We start from the raw sequence: 22,954 nt of genomic DNA on the forward strand, positions 1-22,954 counted from the left end.
TCATGACATTTGTTGTCATCATAACATCTAGTGAGCGTATGACGTTTGACGTAATCGGCGACATTTCACCGCTAATATTTCAATTTTTTTGTTTTGTTTTGCTATCACTTATATTATGGCAATGTGTCTTATAGCAGTGCCCAGTGTATACATTTATTTGTGGCGGCTTGTCACAATATCAAACCTGACCGCTACAAATAGATTTTCCAAAAGGCTTACGCCCGTTTCACACATACTTCGTGTGCGTATGCGGTGCGGAAGCATGACGAGCCATTGTGCTTTCACACATCACACGTTTGCAGTGCGCTACTGATCCGCAGTTTCTGTGTGCAACAAATTCAAAAATGGGTAATTAATTTTGATTTTAAATCCAAAACGTTAACTCTGACATTGTTAAAGACATTGAAACACTATGAAAAGTTATTTTAATCATTATGATTCTTTGTTTTATATGTAGTTCGATTTGTTGACAGAAGAAAAGCTATCGCGCTATATCTGTTTCTAAAAAGGAGAAGAAAGAGACGCATTTGGGTTCACTCAGTCAACCAGCACAGGAGGCAGTTTGGTGCTTATTACCATCTTGTCTCAGAACTACGACTTTACAGTGACCGGCACCTAAAATACTTTCGGATGAGTGCCGAACAGATGGATAATGTTCTTTCTCTGGTTGGATCAGACATCACAAGGCAAACCACAACTCATCGTCCATCCATCGAGCCCAAGCAGAGGCTTGCTGTTACACTGAGGTAAGGACAGATTTTGTACACATTAATTCCATGTATAAATTAATAAATAGAATGCTATATGTTTGTTAAAAAAAAAAATATATATATATATATATATATGTATATGTATATGTATGTGTGTGTGTATATATATCTGAAACACAATATATATTTAAATATCTTTATTAAGTACAATATCTAAACATTACAACTCAGTCATGCATACATGGTAAAACTTTATACATATTAGTAAGAGTAATAAAACACTTTAGATCTTAAAAATAACATTAAAGTAACTTATTGGCATTATTTAAATGAACAAATATTGCAAACCTATTAATAATTCACAATAAAACTAAGTGTTGTGTACAACTAAATACTTTATAGAGCTAAGGGAACTGATGATAAACAGGAGAGGAGTCCTGTTCTGATCCATGCTGATGGTAGGATGTAGTTGGGGAAGGTGTTATACGGTGGAGGTGATGGGTCTGGACTTCATGGCAGGAAGTGGTGGGGTGGATTGACTGAAATCCTGTTGTTTGTGCGGGCTGGCTATGTGAGAACACAGGGCCGGCTTGTGTGGCTTGATGTCGTTGATTTTCGTCCTCTAAGTCCATAGTTGCAAGGTAGTTGAGGATATGGATTTGTGCCCTATTTCGGTTCCTTGGGTGAAGCCTGTTTAGTTTAGGCACTAAACTGAGGGCAAAATAGTACATCTCATCCTCCTGTCTTGGTACATGAGGTGGAGCTGTAGTTGTTGGCTGAGTTATAATATCCAGAAGCTGTTGTTCTGTTGGACTTGGTGATGCAACTCTTCTCCTTTTTTGTCTCTGTCGACCTTCATTCATTATTGCCTGCACTCTGGGATGGGCAGGGGTGTCAACTATTTGTGCTGATAATGGAGGAGTAGAGGTGGCTGGGGGTGGAGTGGGTGTTAAAGATATTTGACTTTCCAGCACAGTTGCTGCAGAGCTTTGTACAACAGTAAGGGGACTGTATGGTCTGCTTATCTGGCATATCTCTGGATCCACATCCTCCTCAGCCAAACTCATATCCACTGGTTCATCCTCTAGCTGCAAAGTGGTTTTTGAACTGAAATAACAACAGGCGTTATATTAATTTACATTTACAATGTAATATAACAACAACAAATTAGTTATGCATTTTGAAAACATACGGTATAACAACATTCCAAAAATAGTAATACAAAATTCTTTAAACAATTCTTGTTTTCCCCAATTAATTGGTGAGTTATTTTGTCAACATTACAAACTTACTAACCTTCTGGCCTGCATATGAGGCAACAGGAAAGACATCACCCGTTCATATTTCCACTCCTTCACAGTACCACCAACAGAACCACTAGGCATTTTCTTTGGCTTTTTACTCCTTACAAAGGCATCTCTCAGTAGTCTCCATCTAGGCTTGCATTCATTCACTGAAAACAGTGCATATATATTTTAATACATTGTTGTTTCTTTTGTTCTCAGATACCTTGGCACAGGGGAGAGTTTCAGCAGCCTAGCATTCCAATATAGGCTTGGGATAAGTACCGAGGCTGAATCTGTCCACATGACATGCAGAGCTATTGAGAGGCAAATGATGGCATCCCAGTTCCCAAAACCAACTGAGGAAATGTGGAGAAATATTGCCACCAAATTTTGGGAGAAATGGAATTTTCCAAATTGCATAGGTGCAATTGATGGAAAGCATGTCACCTTAGTCTCACCAGCACATTCTGGGAGCTTGTATTTTAATTACAAGGGGACATTCTCTATTGTTCTCTTAGCGCTGGCAGATGCTGAATACCGATTTACTTTTCTACAAGTGGGGGACTATGGTAGAACAAGTGATGGAGGAGTATATAGTGGTTCAGCACTTGGAAGAGCAATGGAGGCCAAAAAGTTGGCTGTGCCTGCAGACTGCCCTTTGCCAGGGTCTGGGGCACAAGGTCCGATGCCATTCACCATGGTGGGAGATGCTGCATTTCCCCTGAAGACATATCTGATGAGGCCATTTCCTGGGAAACAAATTCCACAATGGCGCAGAGTGTTCAATTATAGATTGTCTCGGGCACGGATGGTAATTGAGTGTGCCTTTGGCATTCTTTCATCTAGATGGAGAGTGCTCCACACAAAGATGAACGTGAATCCGTCCAATGCTGATTCTGTGGTCACTGCAGCCTGCATCTTACACAACTACCTCCTGAATCCTTCAGAGAACCAAAGGTGGCTGGAGGAGTCTGAAGAAAGAGGTGAAGTGCTACCATGTGTGAGAAATGGAGGTGGCAACAGGGGATGCAGGGAAGCCTTTGACATTCGCCAGAGGCTTTGCACTTTTTTCAACTCCACAGAAGGCAGAGTGTCCTGGCAAGAACAAATGATCTAAGATCTGTATTAAGCTTCTCCAAAGACAGGAAAATACAACTGTGTTGAGTGTACAGAACATTTTGACTTGTAAATAGTTTTACTTTCTGAGTGAAAAACAACCTGTCATATATTTTAGAAAGAAAATCAAACAAATAAATAGATTTAACCACTTCTTGTCTCAGTTCTTTTGTAATGTAAGAACACCCACCCATGTGTAATATATATATATATATTTCTTTTTTTAATAAAGTGATAATTTGTATTATATAATTTTAAATAGGAAAATATATTTAGATTATCAGGCATGTCAATAAACAGCTGTTCTTGCAGTTTGTTTTTGTAATTAAAACATTAATCTAACACATGTATACATCTATCAATGTAGATATTGTAATATATTAATTATTGTCAGTACATGTCAATTATCTACAACAAAACGATTATTTTCCTCTGCTGTGTAAAAGGCTGGCTGTAGGTTATACATACATATAGGGTTATACATTTTGATTTACAATTAGATAGTTTTTACTTATAGTTTTTATAGATAGTTTTTAACATATTAGTATTTATTACTAAATGTATTGCCATTTTTATATTGTTATGTAATTTTACTCCCTTTTAGGCAGACTTTTTACCATCTTTCTAGGGACTGCAGATGAAAAAACAGTAAAGTATTCAAGTTTAAATAGAACAACATACAGCAATAATATATTTGTATTCTAGTTTAAAAACCATAATATAGCCTAAATAACTTTTCTTATATTCATTAGGTTTATAGATTCATAGTCAAGCAATGGAAAAATATAGGCCTATGTAAACGGCACTTGAAACAAACATTTTAAAACTTACCATCGACACCAATAGCCGAGGAAATTGCCTCCCATGCCTTTTCCTTGGCATTCAAATCTTTGTACAACATATTCTGCGGGTCATAAAGAATTTAGTGTTTGTCCACCTCCACGATGAGACGAGAGTCATCCATATCACCTTCTTTTTGAGTACTTTTCTGTCCGACAGCCTGTCACGTGATTGCCAGCGAGTGTTCCCCCCAAACCCCTCCCCAACATATATATTATGTATTTCTTGAGGGAAAAAATAGTAATATCTGATCGCATTTTGCAACTCTTGGGACTATACTGATTTTACTTTTTTTTACTTCTTGACCCTGTAATTTATTAACTGTAGAACACATTAACTGCAATTATAAATGCTTATATGATGCAATTATTATAGTTTCTTTTCAATCTGTGTTTATTTTAATGTGAGCAATGCGCTGCCACTTTAATTCACTGCGGTGCAGCACAGCAAAAATAGACTCTGTGCGGAAACGATCGCTGCTCAGCTGTACTTCGTTGAATAAAATGCTGCGCGGGTGTTTTTATATGAATGTATCTTTTAAAAGAACCGTCCGTTTTCTTCAGAAAAGCTTTGATGTCAATTTTCATTTGGTCTTTCCTGTAATGGCTGATAAAGTAGCGCTTATTTGATTACAGTCGTTACCGGGGAAACAGCTATATATCACGCTCCAACAGCGCCTCCTGCTGGCAGAGAATCAACTTGCATTTGCTAGTCTGCGGGAAACACTGGTGTCTGTCAGCAAACAGAAACAAAAAAGCATGCTTCAGAACTGTTTTGAGAAGGTGCTTAAGTTTTGAGCCATGTATTATTACTATGAATTAGGCTACTACTACTACTCTTACTATCTTGTGCCCTGCAATAACCATTTACGCAAACTCTCTTTTGATATAAAGGGAAAAAAGAGAAAATCGGCCCCAAAAAGCAGCATCATATATCGGCCATAGGCTGCCCTGATTTCTAAATATTGGCCAGAGAAAAAACATTATAGGTCGACTTCTACTGCTGATACTTAAATTAATTGTTTTGCCACTTTTGCACTTGTTATTAAAGTATTTTGAATGCAAAGGGAACCTTTTTTTTTAAATGAGTGTTTATTTGTTATATGTTATGTATGTTTATTAAAAACACGTTTTGTAATAACCAATTGTTCCGGACCTTTGACACTGATGAAAATTCAGATTTGGACCTTTGAATGTAGACTTTGAGAACCCCTGGCCTAGAGGTTAAAGACATTGCAGCTTGTGGTCTGAGACCCCCGCTGGCCCAACATCGAGTCCTCGATTGCCAGACACCTTAACCCCTCTTATGGAGGTCTACTGGCCACCCAAGCCAATAAATGGACCACTTCTCAGCCTCCATTTTCCAAGCTTTAAACAAGGCTTCTGTTCTGTCAGTAGTAGCTCCTTAGCTGAGCTGTACATCTGGAGAAGCTGTACCCCATCGGCTGCGCTTTGGAAGGAGATTGTGATGGTTACATTTACATTACATTTAGTCATTTAGCAGACGTTTTTATCCAAATCGACTTACAAATGAAGACAATGGACGCAATCAAAATCAACAAAAGCTTAACCCTACCCCCTCGAAAGGGAAGAGGAAAAGACCTACCTGATGTTCTTTTTCAGGGGCTTTTCGATCCAGGTTATCAGGCTACTAAAAAATTATTGCTCCGAGTCTTTATTACAACCAACAAAAAGTTATTATAAGGTAAACACAACAGTCAAAGTTGACTTGAGATGAAGAAAAAACTGCATCAGTCATCCGTGACAGCAAATAAGCTTAATGAGTGGATTAAGAAGGCTCCTTCAGTCGGCAAGAGAGAGGAACAGTCTAACATGGATGGAAATGTATTGGCTTGGAGGACTGAATGCGTCGCTGTCAGGGAGAAGGCTACTAACAGTAGCAAGGGATTTTTTCCTCCGCAACTTGTTTATTGACTTAATAGCAGTTTGCTGTGCAATGTGATCAGGTGCAGTTGGCTCTGTGTCTTCCCAGCCGGCTTCGGGTCTAACTTTCGAGTAATGGTCGGGTCCGGGTAGTACATTTAAGGCATTTCTTGGGTCTGCACAGGTTTGGGTTCCACTTTCAAATAAAATACGAGTCCGGGTCGGTTCCGTGCAGCACGTTTACGGTTCGGGTACGAATCTTTGGACCCATGAAGACCTCTACTTCATAGCAATGTTTAGATAACTATAGCAGAATTCACGTTCACGTTTTTTTCTATTCTGTCAGTTTGAATGCTTTAGTTTGTTTTGATATTATATTATGTTAGGGCTATATTATAAACCTAATAAATAATTGACCTTGTTTTTTAACGGAGTCTCTTGCTCATCAAGGCTGTATTTATTTTAAAAATACAGAAAAAAAACTGTGATATTGCGAAATATTATTGCAATTTCTAATATGCGTTTCCTATTTTAATACACTTTAAACTGTAATGTATTCCTGTGATCTGCAGCTGTATTTTCAGCATCATTACTGCAGTCTTCAGTGTCTCATGATCTTCAGAAATCATTATAATATACTGATTTATTATCAGTGTTGCTGCTTAATATTTTTTTGGAACAGATTGTAACACTGAATATATGCTCCACATGTGTATGCTATGAAATTGAACACTATCGTAGTTACCTAACACTATATTTGAGCCCAGAATATTTGGTACAATGGAAACCTGCACTCTTATGTTTATTTTCATTCGTCAGGATGTATGGTACATGTAATGAACCAAGGACCCTGAGGAGCACCTTGTGTCAGAGCATCAGTGGCTGATTTACACCCTTGTATAGTGATAAAATACTGTCAATAAATGTGTTACTTTGTGTGATTTTTTATCTTACTTGTATTTGTAACTAAACTCTACAGGACGTTTCTGAGATTAAGTCCAGTCTACACAGTATGCAGAGTAGGAGCTCATCTCTTCTTCAAGCTGCTGAGGAACACCATTGTTCTTTCAGCTCAGTGTAAGTGATGTTTTTGGCTTTGTTGGTTGGTTTGGGTTGTGTATTATGTATATGAAATGTTTCATGTTTGGTCTAACTACCATTTAATCTTGATTGTATACAGAGGGTATTCTGTTATGGGTGCATGGGCTGTACCAACCATTAACTAGGAGTATTGTAATGTGTAAGGCCTGCTTCATCCGGACTCATTTAGACTGATTGTTCCTTGATGCTGGTTTTGGAATGGTGACTGGATTCTTAATATGGATATTAACCACTGGGTGCTGCTTCATCAGTGTTTATTTACGATCCCTTTATATCCTCTACCCCCTACAAGAAGTGTATTGTAAGGTAGCGTGGACTCATGTCTTGGTTATGATCAATGATGTATTTTTCTGATGAATGTTTGGTCTTTCTTTTTTGATTTATTTAAGGGGTGAAATGCTTTAAAATGCATAGTGGAAATTCAGTTTCACCTGCTTTAGTGCAAACGCATGTGACCACAGGAGCACCAGCAACAGCAACAGCATCCCACAAAAGTTAGGTGACCAGACGTGCCACTTCCCAGGAACACGTTCTGCCCAGGGTTTCTGCCAGAAATAACCAGGTTCTGTCCTGATCGACCGTTGTATGACATCTAAGTACCGCGAGAGAGCAGAGCAGATGGCTTCTTATGCCTTTGAATCGCTCTCGTGGTACTTTGATCATTATTTTAGGACATTTAGAAATATTGGGCTGAACGAGGAAGTGGCACATTTGGTCACCTTACACAAATGAGAATGATTTGCTGGTCGTTGCCACAGACAACTGCTTTCTCCTTATCCTTCCTGACCGATTTGTGTTTTGCTGTTGCAAGGAGGTTTGGCGTGTCTCCCAGCAGTCTCAAGAGCATGGAGGAGATACCAGGAGAAAGGCCATTACATGAGGAGAGCTGGACAGGACTGTAGAACAGCAACAAGACAGGTATCTTCTCCTTTGCACGAAGAGGAACAGGAGGAGCACCACCAGAGCACTACAAAATGAGCTCCGGCAGGCTACTAGTGTGCATGTTTCTGACTAAACTGTCAGAAACAGACTCCATGAGGGTCTGACCTCCTGTAGTGGGACCTGGGCTCAGTTGCACAGACCTCAATGTGCGAGCCTTACTGCTGTTAGGTAAATCCTCAGAGCCACTGTCAGAGCTTACACTGGTGCACGACAAAGCCCAGCCTCATGTGGTCAGGCAGTTCCTGGATGACAAAGGCATTGATGCTATTAACTGATTCTGACATTCCCCAGATCTGAATCCAGTTGAGAACCTCTGGGACACTATGTATCGAAGCATATGAAGCCACCAAGTAGCAGCACAGGGTCTGATCCCACAGAACACCATCCGCCATCACATCAGGAGCATGTCTAGACCTGGTCAGAGTGAGGTTACAAAGCTACTGACTTACACTTGGAGATGTTGAGATGAAATTCAATTCGATCAGCGTGTAATTTCAAGTTTTCATTGACGGGTTTTCACCAAACTCACAATGTATAAGTAAAGATTTTCAACGTATATTTAGTTCAAGTTCTAATATGTGATTTAAATGTTCCCTTTTTTTGACCATTTTTTAAATACTTAACCAAATGTGTGCACAATATGAATAAATGCACATTTATGTCATACAGCAATGGTTATACTAATATAAGAAATAATATATTGTACAAAATTGTCCATGGCCACCGGGAGCCTCATCTTCGAGACACGCATGCGCTGTAGTAAACTGACCCTGGAGCAGGTTAGGCATGTTATATTACACACCTGAGGTTATCCGCTTGCTCGACAGTAAACATGTCAGGGCAAATCACATAACCAGCTTTCTGGAACTCCCCGACAGCTCAGTGGTGCTGAGATTTATTTTGTATGATTTCAAAGTGCATAAGAGAAGAGATGTCAACAATGCTTTGCTTTGAAATAAACTCCTGCTTGCGTCGCCACTGCAAAGACAAAGCTCATGAAGTTGTTTGAGCAGCAGGTCAATTTGATCACATTTACAGCCCCATCAACTTACCTGAATTATCTGTAAGACCTTTCTACAGGTTTACAGATTTTATTCAAACAAAAGAATGTTTTACAAAGCTTTCCCAAATGCAAGGTAGTACTGGTGCTCATCAAGACCTTGGTTCCACATTTCATTCAAACAGCCAGCAGGCAATGAAGAACGCAGAAAACAGCATGAAACACCAAGCTTTTAAGTCGCTCGTTTATTGACTTCAAACGACTTGTAAAAGCATTAAGTGGCTTGCGCGTTCACAATCTGTATTATGCGAACATTGCAAAGGTGAATCCATCAACAAGTACACCGCACCACTTTCACATCGGGTTCTTTTATATAATATCAGTCATGCAAAAGCTGTTTGCCTTTAATCTCACTACTGGATAAAGCACCTCAGAATCATCACTGATTGGTTCTGGTCAAGGCAGATTCTTCAGTTGTGGGCGAACAGCTCTTGCAGCATCGACCTGCTTTTGGAAAGCTTCCCATCACGTCCTCATTAGTTCAGAAACTTAATGAAGAACATTTCAGAACAATGCTGAACATCAACATGACCCACATACATGTGGAGAAAGGGGAAGAGACATCCAGCAAGTGACCCACACCACCGTCAGAAGGCCATTTCTTCAACACGTTAAGTGCCATTTGATCTGAAGTTAGGAAAGGAAGTAATCGACGGCTGTTTGCATTACACAGGAAACGCATCAGAAGTACAACCGGAAAGGTTCAATTTATTTTATTTTCATATCAATGGAAAAATATAACCTCATACAAACGTCTGATTCGGTTCATTTTTTTTTTTTTTTAAAAGCTTGGTGGAATGACTCCAAATTAAGTGCCGCAAGAAGAAAAAAAATACAACCAAAGCACATCAATGCAAATCAGATTATGACATCGTTGACATGTTTATTTCGCATCTTCTACGTGTTAACATTAAGCTCAAGTCCATTGGTATCCGCATGGATTTGGCACTCGTTTTCCTGCAAAACAAATGAAGGAGAATAAAGGAGGAAGTGGAAGCGTCTAATTCCTGTACCCCTTGAACATAGATCGCTCTGCTAGAACTTGCACCTCGAGTGGCAATAGTCTTCCCAGGAGAAAGCTCCGTCTATCTGCACCATCCACACTAGCATACTAATAACAGAACCATTTATTTTTAATCCTATTTTTTTTAAAAAGGAGGGGGAAAAAAAAAATATATATACCGCAGCAATTGAGAAAGCAGGATGAACGCTCGTCGCCAGTTCACCCTAGTGCTGCCCACCCCTGACTACTTGTCGCTCTCCTGTTTATATAAGTGCATCTCACTGAATTTATCATGTTTATTTATTATTGGTTGAAATAGTAAGAGGGGATGTGGAAACAGCGACCCCCTCCGTTCATTCACACACTCACACTCCAGTCACGCCATTAGAAACTCCAGCAGCATCATTTCCTTCTCGGTTCGTATCTTCTGACAAATGGTTTGCGTGATAGGGAGCATCTGCAGTCTTACCCAAAGAGGTTTTCTGCAGATGCACAGCGGTCCTTTCTCCAGCTGAATGCAGACAGGCGTGTACTAATATGATGCACTAGCTTTTCAAAGAGAGAAAGTGGATCACGTGGAGTAATTTATTAGTGGGGTCAGAGACACATGGAGAAGAGGGCTTGATGAGGTGAAGGTCGTGGGCCGCTGAGTTTTTCTGCTGGCAGCTGCTGGAATTGAACTCTGAAGGTGGTGTGATGTCTCTCTCTCTCTCTCACTCTTTCTCACTCATTCTCAGACACTCATCTCAGCGCACACGTCACTTCTGCTTTGACGTCTATGTGTAAAAGACAGAAGAAACCTCAGTGGGTTTGATTTCCATTATTCTGGGTAGAATTTCCACGGCCGGTAATCTGAAAACAAACCAAAAGAAAACAATGGAGAACACACACAGCTGAAAAGACCGACTCTGTGCGTTACACGGAGCAAAACCACACGGTTTGTGGAAGACTCGGGCGTTTGAAGACCTTCAATAAAGGTAAAATGTTAGATTAGGGTGATCATACGTGCTATTTTTCCCAGACGCATCCTGGCCAGGATTTCTATATTGCCTAAAATATTTATAGGATTTGGCTTTGCTTGTGTGTGCAGACCACTCAGTGTATGACATCGGTTCCTTAAGTTTTCGAAACGCTCGAGGTACTTTGAATTAGAGGGCTGCATTGGGATTGGGACCCAGCGCAAATCTCACGGGAGCGGGCGGTTTGAACTTTGCTGCGGGTGGGAATGGGCGGCTAAAAAAAACACTGCGGGATCGGGAGGTAGCCTAGCGACATGATGTCATTGTCAACAAAATCAAAGTACTTGAAGTCTAAAGAAACGCGCGGTAGCCTAAGCGTTTCAGATGTCCCCGATAGCCCAGGCTATATTCCTCTTCCCTACCAGTGCGTCAGAATACATGCAGGTCAGGGAAACAAACAAACATGAATCTCTTTAATAATAGCAATAAATACGGTTTTTTTTTCCCCGCGGGACGGGAGAAGACAAAATCAATGCATCTCTATTATCGTGCAGGAATAAATTCTCAGAGTTTTGCGGATGCGGGCGGGAGTGGACATACATATTGCGGGAGCGGGTGGGAGTGTAACACACACGTTGCGGGAGCGGGCGGTAATGGTCAGAAATTCGGCGGGCGGGAGCGGGATGAAGAAAACAGTCCCGCGCAGGGCTCTACTTTGAATCAAAGCAAGAGAAATCTTGGCCAGGACACGTCTGGAAAAAATGGCACATATTAGTCACTATGTTAGATTAACTTCATAAAAACACGTACGTTCTTACCTGTAAACAAATGGGCTTCACTTTTATTCTGTTATCTAAACTAATTTCAGGAGCAATAAAGGCCTGTTCACACCAGGACTGTTTGCAGCAATAATATTTCAACTAGATGTTCTGTGTCTAAAACACAATTCTTCAAGAAAAAACCCCACAGAAGCAGCAGTTGTGCGTGAGCTGGCCAAGCCTTGCTCCAGCGTAAATATGCACTAATTTTAACGTGAATGAACAGACCAACACAAGCAGAACCCCTCTCCTTAAACCAGGGTTTCCCAAAGTGGGGTTCGCGAGGGAATTCGTGAGTTGGTACATGGTTAACGTAGCCTAGTTTTCACACAAAGGACGTGCAGACCTCATCAAGTGATCTAGCACCACCGACGGAAATGGTCAAGCGCACACGGAAAAACACCATATTCTCCATAAATTTTAACCAATTAAAAAAAAAAAGATTCTTATTTTACGTCTTATTTTACTAGGTTGTTTGAGGCGGTTTCTATGGCGTTATTTTAATGACAAATGTCCAGAGCGCATTGTAATGCGTGAGCACAAATCTCTTCCCTCAGGGGGATTCTCTTCACTCTCACCAAACGGACACGCTCTCTCTCTCTCTCTTACTTGTGCGCACTCAGAATCATAAATAAGCACATATGACATCAGTATTTACATAGCATAACTGTAGTAAATGTATCCGTCTCACACGTGTCCCGCAACAGATCTATTGCCAGGTGGCCACCCTATACATGGCATGCCTACGAGTGTATACCATTAGTCAATTAATAAATACAAAATAATAATAATAATTACATTAAAAAGAAATGTTACAGGTTTTTACAAAATGTCATATAAATGTAAAATCTTAAATGTATAAAAATTATCATCTTTTTAGGAAACCTTTTATTAAAAACAAAAAGTGGAAAAAACGTTATGCATTATAAATTACTGTAATATGATTTTTTATAAATTGTGTAATAAAAGCAATAGCTTTGTAAATATTACTGAAACTTTAAAACTGATAAAAATGTTTTTAAAGTTAAACATGCAAAAGTGCCATTCAAATATTGAATCATTTACTTAAGATCTCAGGGGGTACTTCAAGTAAATAATTTAGGTCAAGTTTGAAAGCCCCTGCCTTAAAGGATAGTAATTTAATCTTTGGTCACACGACTAATAAAACTGGCCAACCAATAGGAGTCATGCTTTGGGTAACATGCCCAGACCAAAAGTGAACAAAGGGCAGTAATGAGAAATACTAGGCATAGCATGTCAGCATGCTCTCTCTGTCAAGAGCTCCACCTCCTGAAGCGCTCCTCAAACTGCAGTTTCACTAACCCTGTCTGCCAACAGACGAGTGACACGCAGAAATCTGACTCTGTGCCGGTGTGAACAGGCCGTAAGGATTTCAGTGCAAAACATGCTTCTTTAGGGGTCAAATGTGACCTCTCGGGTGAGGTTTACGTGAGGTGCATCACATACCAAGCTTGGCTCTTCAGCTTGCGGAGCTCCTTTGTGGCCCATGTGGCTAAGGTCTTGGTTTTGCTGGTCTTGGACCTCCGGCCTTCAGACAGCAGATCGTTGATCTGAGGTCGAACCTCCACCAGCTTCATCACATCTTTGCCAAATGTTGTACACAGGTCACTTTAGGGAGGGGGGGGGGGGGGGGGGGGGGGAGAGAGAAATGATCAACCTGATTATGTGCCAGAGCAACAGAAGACCTATACCAGAGCAATGAACAAGCTGCCATTTTAAAAAGCATTGGCCCACAAATGGAAAAGTGTAATGTAGTCATTCCCGTCCTTCTAAACCCAATGACTTTAATCCACACGAGAGCAGAGAAAGCATGAATTCAGTGTCAACAGCCTGACACGATCTTTGGAGAAATGCAGACAGCTGCTGAGACTCGTTCTCTGGTCACCAAGCTCAACTTTGAAGCATAATGGCCCAATAGGTTAAACACCGTGATAACACTGGCTAACACAACGCAAGCTGAGGACTCATTCATGAAGTAGACTAATCCAGTTATGTTTGAAAGCTGTGAACATCTCTGATTTTCTCTGTGCAAGAAAAATGGAAATACATTGGTTTATTCAAAGTCTAATCCAAGCTAGCTAATGCTATGAACATATCTGCAGAACACGCCTAGAGTTTTGTTAGTAACGAGCAGAAACGATCAACTAACCCAAGTATTTCAGTGCAGAAGAAAGAAATCCTACAGGACGAGAGTACTAGCAGACCTACCTGAAAAACCTCAAACACTTTAAACAATCATTTATATCTTTGTTCTGTTGTATTTATTTTATAGCTGACAGTTTACAAGTTTTAGCGTTTGAACTTTATATTTGGCTAGACTAGTAGTTTTTGCTGTGGTACCAAAACTGGGATCGAGAACTGTGATGCTGCTTTGGTATTTAAATGTTGGTGTCAAACTGAAACACTGTAATAGATAAGGTGGTTACATGGGTTAATAAGTTATTTTGACGGGGCAGGTAACAATCTTAAGCTCTGCCACAGCTGGACCAGTAGAGTAACATGGTTTAGTGATCTGTTAAGCAAGAAATTCTTACCCTATGAGTCCGACAGCATTGGCCACCACTCCGTCGGACCGGTCTTCGTCCTCAGCGATGTGGTGAATGAAGGACAGGATAAACTCAACACGAGGCTGTACCAGCATTACATCGGCTGCAGGAGGAAGCACGGTTTATAACATGAGCCCACTGAACACTGGAGTGCATGAGGAGGTCCAGCTGAACTTACGGTGCACGTTCTCCTGGTCTCCCTTCAAGCCCTGGATGATCCCAGTGTAGGCCTCCAGACAGCCCTCTCGCAGCTCGTTCAGATAGTCCACCATATCATAGTCCGTCTGCAAGACAGCAGGCAGCCTGGCTTAACTTCAGGGACGTGCCGATTCAAACAATTAACTCAGGCAAACTCAATTCAGCATTTCAGAACACCCAAGACTCCCAAATGCCAGTGCTTAAACGCACTCGCAGCCATTGTGAGGGTAATCCACACGACCCCAGGGATAAATCAACATCCTCTGAACAATCATGCTAGGGCTGTCAAAAAAAATTGGAATTTTGAATGTGTCTCGAATTTAAAATATAAATCCACACTCGAATGCAAAAGCGTTGCATTCTAATGTTAGGTGTGCGTCAGGCAGCTTTATCTGTGACGACGCTGAAGGTGTCGTTGCATTTAATGCTTGTTTTAGCCTATCCAGTCGAAGCCCTGGATCCGCTGCTGCATCAGAACATCAGTCCGGAGAAGTCAAAACTGAAACCAAGCCGTTCACACAGAACGCATATTTATCACATTTTCTATCAGCGTTGCACTCGCGTCTCACTCAAGAGAGCCACATGTTTAGAAAGCATGTCAAATTAATGCAAGTGCAACTTTTAAAACACGTCTCCAGACTTTATGGCAGTTTCCCATCCCACTGCATCTCATGTTTTTAAATAGAAAAAGTACTTTGTGATTGGTTTTTGATCCTTTGTATTAAGCTTTACATACGTGATGCTGTTTTGTTTCTAATAGTTTAAGCAACTTAATTATATTTGGTTTATAAACATTATGCACTTTTTTGAAAGATAGTCGTGTTTTATTGTTTGAATAACTGTGCATTAGTAATATTTAGCTTGATGCGCCCTCTTGTGTCCTCAGGAGAGAAGCCAAAAGCTTTTTACCCCAAACTGAAATTATGCCTTTTAAATTAGAATAGAGATAATATTGATAATATTTAAGTACAAAATTCAAATGTAGTTTCAGTCATTTTAATAGCCCTATATGATGCATGCTCTGAAGCGTATTCATATTTATAGTTTTCATTAAAGGTTAATTTTATGCTGTTAAACACAAGGGAAAACCCAAGTATCCTGTTCAACCATGTCTGCTTATGGGTCAAGTATCTGTAACGAACAGACTCGATGCAAGGCTTTCAGTACAGCACACAAAATTAATCATCTCTCAGCATGCAGGGAAACTGAGAAACAAAAGACAAGAAACTCATTTCAGACAGAACAGAACGCATGTGCGCTTGAGCAGAGCTTCTCAAAGCTGTCCTGCAGCTCCAGCACGGTCTCAGAAAACAGGTGAGTCCAGTAAGAGAAGTCTGAAACGCTCCAGGACAGGCATGAGCAGCACTACTTATGTTCTCATCCATCCACCAGTTCACATTCACAGCTCCGCGTGTTTGCAGGGTAATAACATGGGTCAATGTTCACATTGGTCTGAACAAATCAACCCAATACTATATTCCTGCAATACTAGAGGCTGCAGTTCTAGGACCTTATTAGAAATGCGCTCCTGAAACAGCAGCCTCTCCTATTACAGGAATACCCCACTCACAACAGCAGGCTAATAGAAGATGCACATTCATTCTCTGCCAGCAGGAGGTGTTTTCAGAACAGCAGAAATACAGCGGCAGTAAACAAGCAGCTGCACCTAAACATGCAGTCATGTGCATTTATTGAAGTCAAGTTTAATCCCCACATTCAGGGTTTTTAAACTGGGGGGGAACTCCCCCCTTACATGGGTCACATGGGGGGATTTAAAGATTCTTGGGGGGGGGGGGGGAGAAAATAAATTGACACATCGGGCTAAATTAATCATCTTCATTTATGTCTACAGTTTTTAATGTATCTTGGTTTTCAAAGAATTAACAATTTGTCATGCTCTCTTTCAAATTGACATTAAGAACTGTATTAAAACTATATATTAAGAATCACTGTATTTGTATATTCCAGTTTAAGTTCAATTTCTTTGTTTAAAAAAAAAAAACAAAAAAAAACTTTATACAAAATACACCATGCTCTCCTTCAAACTGACATTAAGAACTATATATTAAGGTCTCTCAATTTCAGTGTATTTCATGGGTTTCAGATCAGTTCAGTTCTTTGCTTTTTGAAACATGGGTCGTTACGTGAGAGATGATGACGATCAGTGAACAGGAGTCTATTTTCTTATGTTCATTCATGTTAACTTTCGATAAAATGCGCATTTTAAGACAAGGAGATGATGATTTACTCGCGCTTCGCTGCTGCTGTGTTGAGTCGGCGGGCGCGCTCTATCCACTCACACACTATAAAGAGCAAAACAGCATTTGATGTTTGAATTTCGGGATTAAAATAATATAATTTGGAAGCCGATAACATCTTCACAAGCAACTCATTATGACTCAGAATATTAGAGCGCGTTACACAGCCTTGTGTGCATCAGTGCGCCGCGGGCCGCGGAGAACACGCCGATGCTCTGCTACAGGACTCAACGACAGAGAAGGCCGGTGCAGCGCTGGTTTAAAAAAAAGACAGGCTGTTTGAACCAGTCATTTATTTATTTTCACGTCTGTAGATGCATTTCATCTGAGATGAAGCAAATATATTTGTGCGGGAATTTCTCGCATTATAAAAGTTAAACTTGCGGGAATGGTTTAAGTTATGCGCGATCCCCGCAATCCCGCGCTGAAATTCAAGCATTGAGCATATCGCAATTCTGGTCTTTCCGTGCTCAAATTTAAGACCTCTTGAAATCATAAGGCTTTCTTGTACAATTTAAGACTTTATGACCTTAACTTTCAGCTCCATTTTAAGGGAAGTTATAAACTATGAAGCACTAGTTAGACTGGTTGTACAGAGTGAACATGGCATTGACTTTAAACAGAAGAGAAAACTGGTTGAACTATAAATACCAATCCAAATAAAAGCCATGAATCAGCATTAATCAGCTACAGTGCAAGAATAAAGTTCCTGCAAGGAAGATCAATTAAACTGACTTTCCAGGTAATGCCACCTTATATTGACAAAAGGCATCTGGCTAGCATATCATTTTAATTTCTGCGTCTTGCTTCTGACACAGCAAGAATCATGCTTTCTAACCTCATCTCCACCAAGCAGTTTATTAGTAGTCATAACTGTGACCACACATCCTGTGCACAATGTCTACAATTGTAACATGTTTACAAAAAGTACAAAGTGCACACAGAATGTGGAGACACTGGTCTTTTTTCAATTACTGTAGTACTTGTTATTGTGAAATTAGTCCATTGTGATAGATGTCCCTTTGATCAGGAAAACAGAAGTAATCAGATCAGGACTCGGACTGATTCAGCTGTGTAAACACAAGTGCCTGTCATCAGTCATTATACTGTGTTTGTTGCTAAGCCACATACTTATAAGCCAAGTACACATCAATGATCCCTGTAAATGCAAAAGCAAACTCAATTGAAGGTATGCTCTTAGCAATCCTGTATGGAGATTCGCCATGACAACACTGCTCAATGCATTGTTGCTTCTCTCACAAGCTGTTGAAGGCAATCCTAAAGTCTTCTGAACAGATACGGTCACTTTATAATCATGAATAACATCTTAAACTGATTGAATTCAGGATGTATTCTTAGAGACACACTATAGTAAATACAGTTCAGATATGAACCATGCATGACAAACTAGTAGTTGCTGTTTGTTACATACTTCAGATTTTTACACAATAACAAGAACATTTACTAAACCAATAACTGAAATACACTGGGTACGGAAAGTATTCAGACCCCCTTAAATTTTTCACTCTTTGTTATATTGCAGCCATTTGCTAAAATCATTTAAGCTCATTTTTTTCCTCATTAATGTACACACAGCACCCCATATTGACAGAAAAACACAGAATTGTTGACATTTTTGCAGATTTATTAAAAAAGAAAAACTGAAATATCACATGGTCCTAAGTATTCAGACCCTTTGCTGTGACACTCATATATTTAACTCAGGTGCTGTCCATTTCTTCTGATCATCCTTGAGATGGTTCTACACCTTCATTTGAGTCCAGCTGTGTTTGATTATACTGACTGGACTTGATTAGGAAAGCCACACACCTGTCTATATAAGACCTTACAGCTCACAGTGCATGTCAGAGCAAATGAGAATCATGAGGTCAAAGGAACTGCCTGAAGAGCTCAGAGACAGAATTGTGGCAAGGCACAGATCTGGCCAAGGTTACAAAAAAAATTCTGCTGCACTTAAGGTTCCTAAGAGCACAGTGGCCTCCATAATCCTTAAATGGAAGACGTTTGGGACGACCAGAACCCTTCTTAGAGCTGGCCATCCGGCCAAACTGAGCTATCGGGGGAGAAGAGCCTTGATGAGAGAGGTAAAGAAGAACCCAAAGATCACTGTGGCTGACCTCCAGAGATGCAGTCGGGAGATGGGAGAAAGTTGTAGAAAGTCAACCATCACTGCAGCCCTTCACCAGTCGGGGCTTTATGGCAGAGTGGCCCGACGGAAGCCTCTCCTCAGTGCAAGACACATGAAAGCCTACATGGAGTTGGCTAAAAAACACCTGAAGATTCTCTGGTCTGATGAGACCAAGATAGAACTTGTTGGCCTTAATTCTAAGCGGTATGTGTGGAGAAAACCAGGCACTGCTCATCACCTGTCCAATACAGTCCCAACAGTGAAGCATGGTGGTGGCAGCATCATGCTGTGGGGGTGTTTTTCAGCTGCAGGGACAGGACGACTGGTTGCAATCGAGGGAAAGATGAATGCGGCCAAGTACAGGGATATCCTGGACGAAAACCTTCTCCAGAGTGCTCAGGACTAGGGATGCAACGATTATAGATTTTGCTGGTACGATTATTGTCTGATGAATAATCACGGTTTTACGATTATGACGATTATTATGCATTAATTCATTTCCTAAAATTTAATAATGTATAAAATCACATGAACACTCTTTAGATGTTAAAGTGTTATTTATTGCTGGCTTTTGAAACAGAAATGACACAGTAACCAACAATACAGCACAAAATAATAATAAACAAACAACAAACAAAAGTCCATCTCTCCCATTAGAATTAAAAAAGGTGACCGCTGCTCCGTAAACATCCATGACAGTATTTCTCTTTTGAAAATAAGAAATGGAAATAGATCACAAAAGTATTTAATGTTTTCAGTTTGTACATTCTTTACATTTCTTTTGGACCTGGGGTAGAGAATTTGGAAACATGGTGAAAAAAAAATCTTGTTGGTTTTTACTTATAAATAATACTACAACAGGGATAGTAAATAAATTTAATGAAGTATTATTAATATACAACTAATATTAACTTTATTTATCCCACAGGGGAAACTGTTACTAATTATGGAAATAAAGTGACATATTATTGTAATCAACTGTCATCCATACGTATTCATTTGAATAATCTTTATAATAATTCATATTATTTTACATGTAGCCTGAGAAAATCATGTCTATTGTTTTGGTTTGTGAGATCGGGGATTCATTCATGAGGACAAACGTCTTGAGAACGCTGCCCGTGACTTTTATTAATTCAATAAATGAAATAGCCTACTGGAGAGACACAGGCTGTTTCTCAATATGCGTTCTTCGGTGATCTTGCGTACTTGTGTTCTCGTTCTACGTCATCATTAACCGCCGAAGTTCAGTTCCAATTCTCAAGAACGCAAGTATAGAGGATGCATGAAAGTGCCCGGATATGTTCTTGAAACTGAGGATGCATCGAGTGCAGACTTGAGAGAATCGAGCCGTTAGAAATCCCAGAAGACGCTGTGGGCGGCCGGTGTACGGAAGCCTGTCAGCTTTAAAGTCGCTCTCACAAATACTTGACAGCTCTTGAAGTTGAAAGTAAACATTTATCGTTTTGTTTTGGTTAATTTTAATAAAGTTATAAGACCCAGAGAAAGTCTGTATTTTTATTGGCATATTAAAATGAATCTTAACAATAAAACATATAACGCTGTAAAATAAAACACAATACAATTAAGTAATATATAGTAATATATATATATAGTATGAAATGTTTTAATAAATTCTGACATTTTGTAATAGTTCATTGGCCGCTGCTTATGCTGAGACTATGCGGTCAGTTAAGCAGGAACGCAGTACATCTCAGTTCTCATAAGTGTGCGTTCTGTGTTCTCGCGTCCTTCCGAGTTCGTTCTTCCTATTTAATCTCTTTCTGATCTGAAGCGGGCAGAATGCTGAGCTAACGAGCCGTAGCTTCGCGTCAGGTGGTTCTTGCCTTCATGTTGTGCATTAAAATCATTCAATGTACAGCTAGCAGTGCATTATCCCTTATGTATTCGCTCTTTAGCATTAGTTTTTTACGGCAATATTTAAATGACTTCTTGGTGTACCCAAAATGATCCCACACTTTCGACAGACATTTCTCTGGTGGAAATAAAGCTTCACTGTTTGGTCCCTCTGTCACTAATATAATTAGTGTAGTAGCCTCAGTGTCTCTGATAAGCACGTAATTTTAAGCTGGTGCACCACTAGCGTGACTTTGTTTTCATTTTGCACAAGCTGCAACAGTTCAGCTCCGTGCAACAGAAACACTCGGTTTTGTGGAACCTTTACGATTAATTAACCGTGACGTTTTAAAGCGCGGTTAATCGCGGAACCGGTTAATCGCTGCATCCCTACTCAGGACCTCAGACTGGGCCGAAGGTTTACCTTCCAACAAGACAATGACCCTAAGCACACAGCTAAAATAATGGAGTGGCTTCACAACAACTCCGTGACTGTTCTTGAATGGCCCAGCCAGAGCCCTGACTTAAACCCAATTGAGCATCTCTGGAGAGACCTAAAAATGGCTGTCCACCAACGTTTACCATCCAACCTGACAGAACTGGAGAGGATCTGCAAGGAGGAATGGCAGAGGATCCCCAAATCCAGGTGTGAAAAACTTGTTGCATCTTTCCCAAAAAGACTCATGGTATTAGATCAAAAGGGTGCTTCTACTAAATACTGAGCAAAGGGTCAGAATACTTAGGACCATGTGATATTTCAGTTTTTCTTTTTTAATAAATCTGCAAAAATGTCAACAATTCTGTGTTTTTCTGTCAATATGGGGTGCTGTGTGTACATTAATGAGGAAAAAAATGAGCTTAAATGATTTTAGCAAATGGCTGCAATATAACAAAAGAGTGAAACATTTAAGGGTGTCTGAATACTTTCCGTACCCACTGTATATCCAAAATATTCACAACCAACTTTAGATAGATCACAAGAAATCAACCCAATTATGTAATCAGTGACACTATTGTGTGTCATTGCGCATACCAAATTCTTTAGACTTCAACTAAATTGACGAGTCACTTTCACAGCCAGTGAACAGGAGCAGGTGCACGACTCTGCAGTCAGAACGAGTGATGCACAGCCCTGATCTGGTTTATGAGCGCTGTGTGCGGTCACTCACCTTGTCCACCTGTGCCTGCGAGGCCTGCTGTAGAGTGTCCAGCACAATGTCCAGGTACTTCTTGAATTCACCACCAATGGCAAGAGCAATATCGCCAAACGCAGACAGGATCTGGGGTTTCACAGACCTGTGCACATTCTCGTTCTGCAAAGACATGCATTCAAAAAATTATAAAACAGTAAAAAAAAAAAAAAAAAAATGCACATCTGCATATAGTTTACACATTTACATTTAGAAAGAAAACTACAGGGCTTCAGAAAAATAAACAACCTTACAAAAAAATAAAAAATAAGACTGCCCACATTCGTTTTCTTATTGAGTGAAACAGGTGATTATGAAAATTATTCATCTGTGCATATTTTAAAACATTATTTGACCTCCTAATTAGGGGTGCTATTGTGCCACAGAGTATTAAACTTCACACAAATATGATTAAAAGAACAAACCTCTGTGTTGTTTGGTGCATTCACAATGAACTCAGTTCTTATTTAAACCATTTCTGTTGTTTTGGTCTCATCCTTTTAACCCACACAACTCTGACCCCTCATAACTCACCCAACAAGGCTAAAGCCACTGCACAGAGTCAGACATTGTCACACGCTGTAAAATAAATACCACCTCACGTTTACACACTGCCTCTGAAACGTTCGTCCGTAATAAAATTAATTCGGATTAGGTTAGATTTTCTGTCTTTTTCGCATCCGTAGCAAGCATTTTGATAGGTGTTTTGACAAATCAGAGCCACCGTACACGCCAAAATCCAGAGTGGCGATTGTCAAGTTGATCCGCTTCGTCTCGCAGCGTGAAGATCCTTGCACACAGAGTTCACTAATGTTAGTGGTCTTTTTAATGTGTGGGTCTAGTATCTCTGGCAAAGCCTCAGCCTGAGCCACTCACATCCTGAAGTAGTAGTATATTTTTATTTCATGCCATGTCAGCATCATAGGCTATTTTCATGGCAAAAACAACAATAAAAACCAGCAAACAAAAGTTATACACAAGATTTTTTTACATCAACATGATAAAAATTGTAACTTT

General features: G+C 40.0%; 3 protein-coding genes across 4 annotated transcripts in view; 1 reads left to right on the top strand and 2 right to left on the bottom strand.

Annotated features, from left to right (window-relative positions):
* Positions 1-235: 235 nt before the first annotated feature.
* On the top strand, positions 236-3,264 carry LOC306885869 (uncharacterized protein). The gene is made up of 2 exons (XM_079442662.1): positions 236-746; positions 2,216-3,264. The coding sequence occupies exons 1-2, from the start codon at positions 631-633 to the stop codon at positions 3,111-3,113; spliced, it is 1,014 nt and encodes a 337-aa protein (XP_079298788.1). The 5' UTR covers positions 236-630; the 3' UTR covers positions 3,114-3,264.
* Positions 900-4,115, bottom strand: LOC306885870 (uncharacterized protein). Its single transcript, XM_079442663.1, has 3 exons — positions 3,944-4,115; positions 2,007-2,163; positions 900-1,817 (listed from the first exon to the last, which is right to left on the bottom strand). Exons 1-3 carry the CDS (start codon positions 4,011-4,013, stop codon positions 1,115-1,117), a joined length of 930 nt encoding a protein of 309 aa, XP_079298789.1. The 5' UTR covers positions 4,014-4,115; the 3' UTR covers positions 900-1,114.
* A 4,981-nt stretch (positions 4,116-9,096) lies between these two features.
* Positions 9,097-22,954, bottom strand: part of kpnb1 (karyopherin (importin) beta 1) — a 32,170-nt gene continuing 18,312 nt past the window's right edge. The window contains exons 18-22 of one of the 2 annotated variants that reach the window (XM_079442501.1): positions 21,917-22,060; positions 14,464-14,569; positions 14,274-14,388; positions 13,186-13,347; positions 9,097-10,793 (exon numbers count right to left, since the gene is read on the bottom strand). In XM_079442501.1, coding sequence (XP_079298627.1) covers position 10,793; positions 13,186-13,347; positions 14,274-14,388; positions 14,464-14,569; positions 21,917-22,060 — 528 coding nt within the window. In that variant the 3' untranslated portion in view covers positions 9,097-10,792. The remainder of the gene's footprint in view (positions 10,794-13,185; positions 13,348-14,273; positions 14,389-14,463; positions 14,570-21,916; positions 22,061-22,954) is intronic. The other variant, XM_079442502.1, reaches the window with a different exon arrangement.

Source organism: Barbus barbus (genome assembly GCF_936440315.1).
Source record: "Barbus barbus genome assembly, chromosome: 19".
Lineage (NCBI taxonomy): Eukaryota > Metazoa > Chordata > Actinopteri > Cypriniformes > Cyprinidae > Barbus > Barbus barbus.